General features: G+C 45.8%; 1 protein-coding gene across 1 annotated transcript in view; it reads right to left on the bottom strand.

Annotated features, from left to right (window-relative positions):
- Nucleotides 1–718: 718 nt before the first annotated feature.
- ITIH6 (inter-alpha-trypsin inhibitor heavy chain family member 6) overlaps nucleotides 719–12,988 on the bottom strand; it is a 41,699-nt gene continuing 29,429 nt past the window's right edge. Inside the window, 4 exon segments of the mRNA XM_057537637.1 lie at nucleotides 719–992; nucleotides 2,323–2,631; nucleotides 2,633–2,690; nucleotides 3,674–3,784. Coding sequence (XP_057393620.1) covers nucleotides 719–992; nucleotides 2,323–2,631; nucleotides 2,633–2,690; nucleotides 3,674–3,784 — 752 coding nt within the window.

The raw sequence follows: 12,988 nt of genomic DNA, 5'->3' as shown, positions 1-12,988 counted from the left end.
GTTGTGAGTAGTATATGTGTGTGTCTACTGCTGTGTCATGGGATCTTTTTTGGTTCATTCATTCAGCAAATATTTACTAAGCACCTACTATGTGCTAGGCCCTGGGGATACATAGATGATTCAGAAAAGGTCCTTGCCCTCAAAGAGCTCACAGTCTAAGTAAGGGATCCAGACAAGTAAATAGATGATTACTACACGGTATGATAGGTGAGCTTGAATGGAATGTGGGGGTGGGCTATGGTAACAGGAGGGGACCAAACTCAACCTATGGGAGGGGTCAGGGAAGGCCTCCTAGAGGAAGTGACAACTAAGACTTGAAGAATATGTAAAATTTACCTGCATGAAGCCAAGGAAGGGAGTCCCACATAGAAGGAAAAGCACATGCAAAGGCCCATTGGTGGGAGAGAGCATGGTTTGTTAGAGGAACTATAAGAGCTTTAAATATGTCATGGGAGCCAGAGAAGGTCGTGAGCAGGACTGGTGCCTCAGTTTTTTGTTTTAAGGAAGTCACTTCTAAGGCTGCTGTGGAGTATGGATTGAAAAGAGTAGAGACTGGAGACAGTAAGGACTGTGAGGAGGCAGAAGTCCCTAAGCCTCTAGGTCCATAGATCTGCATGTCTTTGTGTGTGTGTTCTGGTATATGTGTCACTTAGTGCATGTGTTAGTGTGCATGTCCCTGTGTGTTTCCACATCCTCGGGGCTTTATTCCTGGCTCACCCTATGCCCTGGCCTCTGGGTCTCCAAAACTTAGGTCTCCTGCTCTGGGGTTCAGGGGCCATCGCAGGACATAGGCAATGTAGGGGTGGCCCAGCAGCCGCTGTACATGAGAGTGCTTCACCAGCCAGCAGGAAGCCCAGTGGGGTGGCAGCCTTGGTGAGTCCTTCAGCAGCCTCTTGCCTAGGATCACAGGCACATCTGGGCCCTGGTGCCTCCTCAAGCTTGGCCCCATAGGCCCTGCCACCAGCTGGATGTCTGCATGCTGGAACTGTCCTGAGGGAGAGAGATGCAACACCAGTTAAGGCAGTGGCCTGAATACTAATGACAGCTCTGAGAGGATCCTAAAGCAGGAAACCTAGAAGGAAAAGTGGGAGGGAGGAGGGGCAGCAAAGGCCTGGAGGAGGGAAGAGGCTGAGCATTGTGTGAAACGTGGAGGAGCCAGATGGAACAGTAGTATGAAAGTAGAGAGCCAAGGTGGATGAGATGGCAGCAGAAGGGGTTCAGTCTGGCTTGAAGGAGATGACAAGGCAGATTGGAGAAGTGAGGAGGTTCAGAGGAAGTAAAAATATCTGTCCAACCCACCATCACTGCCCAAACTCTTTGGTGTATGCCTCTGCCTCAGGTTCTGCTAGTGTCTCCTGACCTACAATCTGGCTTCCTACAATCCCCCTTTACAGCAGCCTCCAGAGGGATCTTCGTAATAGACCTGACTGTATCTTTCACCTGCTTATGCCTTTTCATGACTCCCATTGCCTTCAGGAAAAAGCCAAATTCCTCATGCTGGCACTCTTGTCTGATCACTCCAGCTCCATCTCCTGCAATCTCCATTCCTTTCCTCTACACGTTTGCTCAGCTTTTCAGACTCGGTGTGGGTCTCTCTCCTACAGGAGATCTTTCTTGAACTCCAAAGCTGGGCAAGATGCCTCACCCTGGATTCCTCCAGCTCCCTGGACTGCTTTCTGTCTAGCACTGATAACTCCCTGGGATCACTATCCATGCCTAGGTCTGTCTTTTATTTATATATATATATATATATATATATATATATATATATATATATATATTTAAATATTTAAATATTTATTTATTTATTTATTTATTTATTTATTTATTGCTGCATAGGGTCTTCGTTGCTGTGTGTCGGCTTTCTCTAGTTGTGGCAAGCGGGGGCTACTCTTCGTTGTGGTGCATGGGCTTCTCATTGTGGTGGCTTCTCTTTGGTGTGGAGCATAGGCTCTAGGCACACGGGCTTCAGTAGTTGTGGCACATGGGCTCAGTAGTTGTTGCTCGCAGGCTCTAGAGCAAAGGCTCCATAGTTGTGACACACAGGCTTCGTTGATCTGTGGCATGTGGGATTTTCCCAGACCAGGGCTCAAACCCATGCCCCCTGCATTGGCAGGCGGATTCTTAACCACTGCACCCCCAGGGAAGTCCTGGGTCTGTCTTCTTCCTAGACCAGGAACTCTCCAAGGGCACAGCTTGGCTCTGATTCCTCTTTGTGGTTTGAGGGTCAAGGTGCTGGAGGCTCACTGGCCTTTCACCCTGGCAGAGTCTCTCTTGGGACTGGTGCTCTCTGATCACTATCAGCCTCAGTAACACTTTTCCAGCAGGCCACGGGCCAAGGGGCTGAGACCTGAGCCATTGATCACATAGAGCCCCAGGTGGGGTAGTTGCGGGGTGCTGGGGTTCTGGTAGCGGTGCTGGAGGACTAGGAACTCAAGGTGGGGCCCAAGGCAGAGGATAAGGTGGGCTGCAGCAGCCACATGGAGCTCCAACTGGGACCTCTTCAGTAGGGCCGACTGGTCCCAGGACAGAAGCAAGGTACCCTCACCTTGCATGGATATGGAACTGCGGGTGATGGTGATAGTGTAGGCCCGGGATTTGTCTTTAGTAACTGTGATGGTCTGGAAGTAGGTCCTTGTGCCCTGGCCTTGATGGTGCCCCAAGCAGCTGTCCATGTACATGCAACCCTGGAGGGAGAAGAATGCTTGCTGGGAGCACAGGCTTTCACGTGGTCATTCACATAGTCACCCACAGCACAGGAGGGGTGAAGTCTCAGGGCCTGAAGTTCAGGTGAAGTGGTGCAGATCTGTGGTTAGAGAGCTAGCTCCTGAGGAAAGTGCTTCTACCACAGCCCATCTAGCTGCTCCTTCCTGTGCACTGTATGAGCATGTATGTATATGTGTGCATGCTTACCCCAGTGGGTAAGGCACTTGCATGCATGTGCTTGCCTCTGAGTGTGTAAATGTGTGTGTTTAGTTCTGTTCATATTAGTATCTCTGGACATATCAGTGCATCTGCATATTTGGGGAAGGTGTTATTGTAGAGCGTGTATTTTTTTGGTTGTATGTGTATATGTGTCTCTGGATATGTTGGTGTTATAAGTCTTGGTGAATAGTTTATGTTGTGTGTGTCTGGTTGTGTGTTGGTACATATTGTATATCTGGGGGTGTCAGTGTGCATGCATCTGGCTGTGTGTCATGGTATTTGTGTGCTTTGGTGTGTTTTATATGTCTAGAGTAGCAGAGTATGTGTACCTATGTGTGTTGAATTCTTGTGTATTGGGATGAGTGTGGTTACCAGTGCATGTATGTGTGTCTGAGTGTGTTGATATATGTGTCATTATGTATATCTGGGCATGTGTTGTGCATCTCTGTGTATCTGGATGCCTATTTGTATGTTATTATGTGTAGGTGTGGAAAGTGTCAAAATATATGTGCCTGGATGTGTATTTTTGTGAGTTTACTGTATTCCTTAGTGTGTGTGTATGTGTATCTGTGAGTGTCTTGGTGTTAGAGTATATTTGTGTGTGTTTCCATGTGTCTGGGTATGTACTTGTGTGTTAGTGCGGTGCCCTGCTATGTGTTTGTATTAGCCCACAAATGTCTGGGGGTGTTGACATGTGTATATCTGGCTGTGGAGTTATATGAGGTAGAGTCTTTGGGGCTCTCAACTGCCTTTGGGTCATCTATGAGCTGTAGTAGGTCCCCTGAGCACCCACCTAGTGTGAAGCAGATCCTCTCTTTTGAGCATGGGATGTGGATCACAAAGTGGGTGTCCCCATCCACTGCAAGGAAGGAGGCACAACTCTGAAGTTATGGCCCTAGAAGTGAGGCAGGAGGTAGATGGGCACCCCAGGGTAAGCAATTGGAGATTCATTCCCTGTGGACAGAAACTCCAAGATGAGCATAGCAGGACAATTGAGAGAGGAGGCTGGGCCCTGCTCAGATAGAAGATAAGAGACCACATATTTCTAATTCTCAAAGTCAAGGAGACCTTCCCAACTAGAAAGGCTCCTTGGAGGTCAAAAGGGAGGGGGCGCCACCCCATAGTAAGTGATGTCAACTACCCATAGGCGTCTTGGGTGGCATCCATCTTGGCGCACACATTGGGAGGATCCTGAGATATACCAAATACGGACTCTGAACCAGGTAAATCAAAATGATTGGCTAAAGGAAACCTGGAAGAAATGCCCCATATAAGTGATTTAAACTACCATGAGGGCGTGACTCTCTTTTTGAGTCAGTCCCTGTGTCTATACACGCGTACTGTACTCTTTTTCCTCCTAATAAATACTTTACTTGTTTCACTGCTTTCCATCTTTGTGGAATTTCTTTTCTGCAAAGCTGAAGGGCCAGAGCCTTGTCACTGACCACTGGTCTAGTGGCTAGGATTTGCTGCTCTTACCGCCACGACCTGACCTCAATCTCTGGCCAGGAACAGAAACCCTGCTTCAAACCGCTGCAGGCTGAGGCACCCGAGATCATATTTGGTTCTGAAACCTGGGAATTCAGGCATTCAAGGTAAACAGTGGGTTTCACCCAGCTGTGGCTTGAGGCCCCTGACTTTTGCTCTTGTTTTCTTTCTCACTCTCCACTTCACTTTCTTTTCAAGACCTGCAGGGCATAACCTCTGTCTGCTCACAGCGTTGTGGCTACCCCCACCAGCATTGGGGGTGGCAGGCGGATTCCCCAGGCCGTGCAGATTCAAATAACACTCGGGTGACAGCTGATGCTATCCTTTGGGACATGGTGGAAACGTGATTTCCAACTGAGAAGGAACCCAAGGGGTCTCTTTTTCTCTCTCTCGCTCTCTCTCTCTCACTGTCCCATATGGAACCCTCCCCTATGCTTTTCTTTCCCAAATTACTTGCACAACAAGGTCTCTTTCTCACTTCGTATCTCCGCGCCCTTTTAGGGAAGGATTTCCTAGACATCATTCCTAAACTGCATCCCCGCCACTGACAAACCCAGTGCTGCCTGTGTGAGACAAAATTGTCAGACGCTTCCCAGTTCTATCTTAGCTACCAGACAGGGCAAAGGATTTTGGGTTCTTTTGCTGTCTAGTCTCTCACCTCACTCAATGTCCAGAAATTTACTATGAGAATTTCTCCACCTCCCGGCCCTGGAAGCTTGAACCCTGTGGCATCTTCCATAGTGCCCAACTCCAATTTCTCCAAGGGTTCCTCTTTGCATCTATGGGACCCCCTTCACTCCAGGTCTTGGCAGCCTACACACTGCTATCTATCTGGCTGGTCGCTACCCAGAAGCCTGAATTATAAACTTTGTAGATGCTCAGTCACGAGGAATACACCCCAGCATAGGAAGACTTATCACAGGACATAAGCTCTATAGACAAGGGATCCCTCCTAAGGAAAGTCCTGGCAACTGGTCTGCACTGGTTCGAAGGTCCTCCCCTGGCCATGTTGGGGGAGAAGACTTGCACAAGTTACCACGGAAGACCAGAGACGTCTGGTCAGAAATCGATGGGAGAGTAGAGGACGCTTGAAACCTCATCAGGTTTGAAGGGAATTTGGGCAATGCCCTGAACCTCTTCAGGTTAAAGCCTCCTGATAAATGTTTCCAGGATGCCAGATTTCATTCTAGGAGCTCTCTCTTGTTCTCGCTTGCAAGTTACTCAACATAGGAGGATCCCCCTCCAAGCAAGAAGAGACACCTCTGGAGTGTATCATTAAGAATTGGAAATTTTTTTAAATAGAAGGGCTAAGAAAGGAAAAACTTAAGTTCTACTGTAACAGTGCCTGGCCTTTGTATAAGTTAGGGAATGGAGAAAAATGGCCTGAAAATGGGTGTCTAAATTACAATACCATTCTGCAATTGGATCTCTATTGCTGCAGGATGGGAAAGTGGACTGAGGTTCCCTATATTCAGGCTTTCATGGTCCTTTACCAAAATCCCACCTTACATGGCTCTTATAATTCAAAACCTGGGGAACCAGAAAACTCTCCTGACATTTTAGATGACCCCCCTTCTAAGCTCTCCCATCTCTCAGGGGGAAACCTAGCTCCTCCTACTCCTGACAGTATCCCTACTTCTCCGGAGCCACCTACTTCTCTTGCTCCCTCTGACTGATCCCAAACTGCACCTCCTTATGTCCCACCAGACCCTCCATTACCCCAAGAGAGGCTAGTCCTTCTTGGGTAACTCGCAGTGGAGCTTCCTATCACCCAGGATCAGGGAAACTATGCCCTCTTAGGGAAGTGGCAAATGGAGACGGGACAATCAGAGTACATGTGCCCTTCTCTTTAACTGACTTAGCCCAATGCAAACAGAAACGGGGCCAGTTTTCTGAAGACCCTAGTAAGTTTGTTGAAGGGTTTCATGACTTAACTTGGAAGGATGTCCAAGTAATTCTATCTATTTGTTGTACTCTGGAGGAAAAACAGAGAATCTGGACAGCAACCCAGGGACATGCCAACCAGCTTGCCAGACACCAACACAAACATTATGCTATGGGTGGAGATGCAGTCCCAAATCAGGAACTCCCTTGCAATTTTAATTTGCAGGCAGGAACAGAAGCCAGGAAGCATATGCTCCAATGTGTATTAGAAGGGATGAGAAAGTGTATCAAAAAGTCAGTTAACTATAAAAGGTTAAAGGAGTGACCCAAGAAGAAGAAAATCCAGCCCTCTTTCATGGGCAGTTTGTGGAGACTTTTAGGAAGTATACCAACATAGATCCCTCCACTTCTGAAAGTCAGCCCCTGCTTGGACAACACAACACTTTATTAGTCAGTCCACCCCTGATATTAAATGGAAACTCCAAAAATTACATTTGGCCCTACAAACACCCATGCCCCAACTCCTAGATGTGGCATTTGGGGTATTTAATAATCGAGATCAAGCTGAGAAGGAAGAGAGAACCCAACATGAGAAAAGACAGGCCAGGGCTCATGCAAAACTGATAGCTGTTGCTGTCAGCCATGCCTTGCAACCTCAGGACAACCCAAGGGGGCCAAGAAAGTCCAACTCTCCATCTGGAGGTAAGACCAACAAGGGGGAAGGCTACAAATGTAAGTCAACTGGCCACTGGGCCCAAGGTTGCCAGAAAGAGCCCCCCAGGCCATGCCCAACCTGCAAACAAATAGGTCATTGGAAGAGGGACTGCCCTCAGTCCCAAAGGAGAAAGGGGGCTCCTGCTCCCAAGATGGCCATGCTCGACCACTGAGGTGGGCTGGGGATTCTGGTGGCTCCCCCTAATGAGATGTCTATCTCCATTGAGGAGCCCTGGGTAGTCCTTGACGTGGCAGGTAAGAAGATTGAGTTTTAAATTGATATGGGAGCCACTCACTCTGTCTTAATTTCTCACTATAGACCTCTTTCCTCCAAAAGCTGTACTGTGACTGGTGTTAATGAAAAGCTTAGCACCCATTACTTTACTGGGCCTCTCACTTGCCAATTTGAGCAGTGGTTGATTTCGCATGCCTTTTTAGTTGTACCTGAGTGTCCCACCCTACCACTGAAGAGAGACCTTCTGAGCTCCCTCAGGGCCATACTCCAGTTAGGAGGCCCCGAGCAGCCCCTTATCTTGACTCTGACTAAGACAGACCAACTGGAAGAGCAAGGTCCTATTCCCAGCCATATTCTACAGGCAGTGGACACTTCAGTATGGGACAAAGGAATCCCTGGAAGGGCCATAAATGCCCAACTGTAAGAATTAGCCATAGACCAGAAGCTGCCTACCCTAACAAGAGACAATACCCTATAAAGTTGGAAGTGAAGAAGAGTTTATAACCCCTCGTAGATAAATTCTTAACGCATGGCCTCTTGGTGCCCTGCCAGTCTCCATGCAATACTCCTATTAGGCTACTTGTTAAGCCAAATTGGAAATATAGGATGGTACAAGACCTTAGAGCAGTAAACAATGCAGTGGTCCCTATACATCCCCTCATGGCCAATCCTTATAACATATTAGCCCAAATCCCTGAGGACACTAAATGGTTTACTGTACTTGACCTCAAGGATCCTTTTTTTTTGCATCCCAGTTCATCCCTCATCACAATATCTATTTGCCTTCTAGTGGACTAACCCCTACTCAGGCCAAATGCAACAATATACCTGGACAGTATTGCCTCAGGGGTTTTGGGACAGTCCACACTTTTTCACCCAGGCCCTAGGAAAGGAACTAAGGGAAATACACTTGAAAGAAGGGACTATTATACAGTATGTAGATGATATATTAATATGTAGTCCCTCCATGGAGGCCTCAGATCAAAATACCATTGAAATCCTTAATATCCTTGGGGCCTGGGGTTACAGAGCCTCTCAGATAAAGGCACAAATCTCAAAGCAACAAGTTAAATATCTGGGGTATATTATAAACCTGGAAGTAGACAGTTATCTCCAGATAGAAAACAAGCTATATTAGGCCTAAGCACACCAAAGACAAAGAAACATCTCCGTACCTTTTTGGGCATGGCAGGATTTTGCAGAATTTGGATTCCAGGATTCAGGCTAATGGCTAAGCCCCTATATGAAGACACTAAAGGCCCAGATACAGAACTATTACTTTGGAACAGGGAATAAGAAAAGGCTTTTAATGATATCAAGCAGGTCCTCACCAGAGCCCCTGCTTTGGGTCTCCCCAATTTGAAAAGCCATTCATCTTGTACGTGGCTGAAAAACAGGGGACAGCTTTTGGTGTCATTATACAGAATCTAGGGGAAGTTCCTCAGCCTATAGGCTAATTTTCCAAGCAACTAGACTCCATGGCCCGAGGTTGGCCTGGCTGCCTCCGGGCAGTAGCTGCCACTGCTTTATTAGTGGAAGAAGCCAACAAGCTCACCTTTGGACAGCCACTGGAAGTCCAGACCCCTCATCAAGTGAAAGGGATTCTAGATATAAAAGGCCACAATTGGCTAACTGGAGGCCGTCTTATTAAGTACCAGGCTTTGCTCCTTGACTCCCCAGAGCTAACCCTCAAAACTTGCCGCACTTTTAACGCCACTACACTAATGTCCGCCGAAAGCCCAGGGCTAACACATTCTTGCCTCAAAACCCTTGACCAGGTCTATGCCTATAGGTCTGACCTAACAGGCCAGGCCATAGAAAACCCTGAGGAAGAATGGTTTACTGATGGCAGTAGTTTCATTAAAGATGGAGTTAGGAGGGCAAGGTATGCTGTTGTGAGCATGCATAGTGTCATAGAAGCAAAACCTTTGCCACCTAACACCTCAGCCCAAAAGGCTGAACTGATAGCTCTAACCCAAGCCTTAATCCTAGGGGAAGGAAAGATTATAAATATATACACCGACTCAAAATATGCCTTCCTCGTTTTACATGCCCACACAGCTATCTGCAAAGAGAGAGGACTCCTAAATGCAAGAAATTTCCCTATAAAATATAGGGCTGAGATTTTATATCTCATAGAAGTGGTTCAAAAACCAAAACAGATAACAGTCATTCACTGCCATGGGCATCAAAAGGGAACTTCTCAAATTTCTCAAGGAAACAACAGGGCAGATTGGGAAACAAAGAAAGCAGTCTTGATGCCCATAACCGAAATGGCATTAATCCCATCTCTTACCCCTTCTAATGTTATACCCAGGTACTCAACTTCCAAAGAGAACTGGGCATGAGACAGAGGAGGAACTAAGGGAATGGATGGTTCGTGGCACATAGATCAGAAATTGCTCATACCTCTCTCTGACCAATGGAAAATTATTAAAGGGCTACATGATTCTCTCCATCTGGGGAGAGATGCAATGTCTATAATCGTTTTCCGTCTTTTTATAGGGAAAAGACTCCCGGAGACAATTAAAAGAGTTACTTGAGCCTGTGCCCTTTGTGCCACCCATAATCCAGGAGGCAACTTCAAGCCTCCCCCTCTTGTTAACCCAGTCCAGCGATGTAGGACTTACCCAGGAGAGGACTGGCAAATAGATTTTACTCAGATGCTCTCTTTCCAGGGTTTCAAATACTTACTAGTCTTTATAGATACTTTTACTGGATAGATAGAGGCCTTCCCTACTAGAACAGAGAAGGCAACTGAAGTGGCTAAGGCTCTCCTAAAGGAAAGTATTCCTAGATTCAGGTTGCCCCGTCACCTTCAGAGTGACAATGGACCTTTGTTTGTAGCAAAGATCACTCAACAGCTTTTGCAGGCTTTAGGGATTAAATACAACCTCCGTTCATCCTGGAGACCGAAGTCTTCAGGAAAAGTGGAACAGGCTAATCATACTCTAAAGAAAACCTTGGGCAAACTCCATCAGGAAGGGTCAGAGTCGTGGTATTGCCTGCTGCCAATAGCCCTCTTAAGGGTCAGAGCAGCCCCTAAAACAACCACTAAGTTAAGCCCTTTTAAAATGACATACAGAAGGACATTCCTTACTCTGGACATGCTAACTGACCCAGAAACCCAGGTTCATCTTAAATACATTATAAACCCAGGCCAGGTGCAGAGGCTATACAAGAGCATGGTAACAGAGTACAGCCCTCTCCAGATGACAGTCCCAGTCACTCTGTTGTAAAACCTGGAGATTGGGAACTTTTAAAGACCTGGAAAAATGAGTCCCCTGGTCATCAGCTACTCCCAAAATGGAGGAGTCCTTACCTAGTCCTGCTGAGCACTCCTACAGCAGTTAAACTCCAGGGGGTCACCAGCTGGGTTCATCTGTCCAGGATTAAACCTGTTTCCACTGATACGTTACAAGAACCTGAAGACCCACATCCCAGCCATTCCTGTGAATCCACCCCTTCTTCTGAGTCTCCACAGGATCCGGAGGACCCAGGAAAGCCTGAAAATTCCAGGTGGATGAATGAACCTCTCCAAGACCTGAAGCTTTTATTTGAAAAGGACAAAAAGACTTCTTAGACCCTAGGCTAAGTCCCCATAGCCACTATCTTCCTTCTTGCCTTCCGCTACTCCAATCCACTTACAGAATAATTGATAGGCTCTGGTAGATTTAGATAACTATTGTCTTCTTTGCTCCCACCTTTGCTCTTGGAATTTACTAAACTTCTCTGCCCATGCTAGGTGATTTAAATATGACTCTGACTGGTGCTACTATGAAGCCTTAGCTTTTCTATGCCTATTTCCCTTATCCACAGGATGGACAGCAACTCTGGTTTGCATTGCACAAACTCTTGCTTCCTCCACTCTATTGACAGAATGCTGGATTTGTTTACCCTGAGCTAAGTCCATTGTGGACCAGAGCAACCCTCTTGTCCATCCTGTAAGGAATTTTAGCCAAGTTCCTGATGGAAAATGGTCTTCTACCAGAGACCCAAGGCTCAGAACGGTAATGTACGGAGTCAGACTTGTTCATTTTCCTACTGAAGAAAATTCTAATGTCTCTTGCCTAACCTTCCCCTCAGCAACAGAAGGAGAATATGAGGTCAAATTGGGAAGATGAAAAACTGGCATTAAAGCACCCCAGCGTTTTATAATGGCCCCCCAAGCCAGAATTCCAGTTACTTATTTGTGCTCAAACTCTAACTCACTACCCAAAGGAAGAACGATCCACACAGGAGAAGCAGATAGCAGGATGGATGTGGATGGAACGGGTTGGATTTGTAGCTGGAGAAATTTTCCATAACAATAGAATTGGATGGCTAGGTCTTTTTGTTTTAAACATCTTTATTGGAGTATAATTGCTTTACAATTTTGTGTTAATTTCTGCTGTATAACAAAGTGAATCAGCTATATGTACACATATATCCCCATATCCCCTCCCTCTTGAGCCTCCCTCCCACCCCTCTAGGTGGTCACAAAGCACCTAGCTGATCTCCCTGTGCTATGCAGCTGCTTCCCACTAGCTATCTATTTTACATTTGGTAGTGTATATATGTCAATGCTACTCTCTCACTTCGTCCCAGCTTACCCTTCCCCCTCCGGATGGCTAGGCTTTAAAACTTTGGGTGAGTTAGTCTACTGTGCCCTGCCAGGATACATTTTCATATACCAGGTAGATAAAAAACCATGCACCACTAATTGCCTACAAAATAACTCCATGCCCACACAGTGTATGCTGGGAACCTTGATTACCCCTTTCTTAATCCACTCCTTAAACGAATCCAAGCACTGGACCACTTCATTAAAACTGTTCACTCAATTAACTCGAGGTTTACCTGGTGGCATCCCAGATGGAGATGCCTATTTCTTTGGGTATACATTGTTACCATGGTGGGGAGTAGCCGCCCACCAACATGTCCTTTGAAACTTGTCTCATACTCTTACTGCCATAGGTAACAGTACTGCTAACTCTCTCACTAATTTACAGAAGTCTCTAGATTCGCTGGCCAAGGTGGTACTTGACAACCGACTGGCCCTGGATTATCTGTTGGCAGAGCAAGGAGGGGTACATGCAGTTGCCAACACTTCTTGCTGCACATACATTAACACCTCCTCCCAGGTAGAGACCAACATTGAGAAAACTCGACAACAAGCCACCTGGCTTCAGCAGACAATTAACCACCAATCCTCGTTATTCATTATGGGCAGGAAAATTGAAAAGTGGTTCTCCAGCTTGTTTTCCTGGATCCCACAAGATATTAAAACCTTTCTAATGCACTGTGATAATCTAAGTGGGAGGGAAGTCCAAAAAGGGAGGGGATATCTGTATGTGTATGGCTGATTCATTTTGTTGTGCAGTGGAGGCTAAAACAACATTGTAAAGCAACCATACTCCAATAAAAATTAATAAAAAAAGAAAGGGATTTTAAAAATGTAACAGGAAGTGGCTTTAAAAGTAAAAGTATAGTAATATTCTTAAAAAGAAATTACAAATAGAATTAATATTAGATTCTAATTAAGTTCACTCAAAAGATAAATTTAATTAATTAATTAACTTTTTGGTATACAAAAAGTTTGGTATTCCTTTATTGGTTCTAGTAATTATAATTACATGTATTCATTAGAATTCTTTAATCTTAAAAACTTTAATTTCTAGTGATATCTAAGAATTAAGCAATTGTGAACTGTCATTCCTTTCTATACCAGCATTATTTTTTTTTAAATTAATTTTATTGGCG

This window comes from Balaenoptera acutorostrata, chromosome X, assembly GCF_949987535.1.
Source record: "Balaenoptera acutorostrata chromosome X, mBalAcu1.1, whole genome shotgun sequence".
NCBI classification, from domain to species: Eukaryota; Metazoa; Chordata; class Mammalia; order Artiodactyla; family Balaenopteridae; genus Balaenoptera; species Balaenoptera acutorostrata.
Note: the sequence above shows the minus strand (reverse complement) of the source record. Positions and strands in the feature narration are given on the sequence as shown.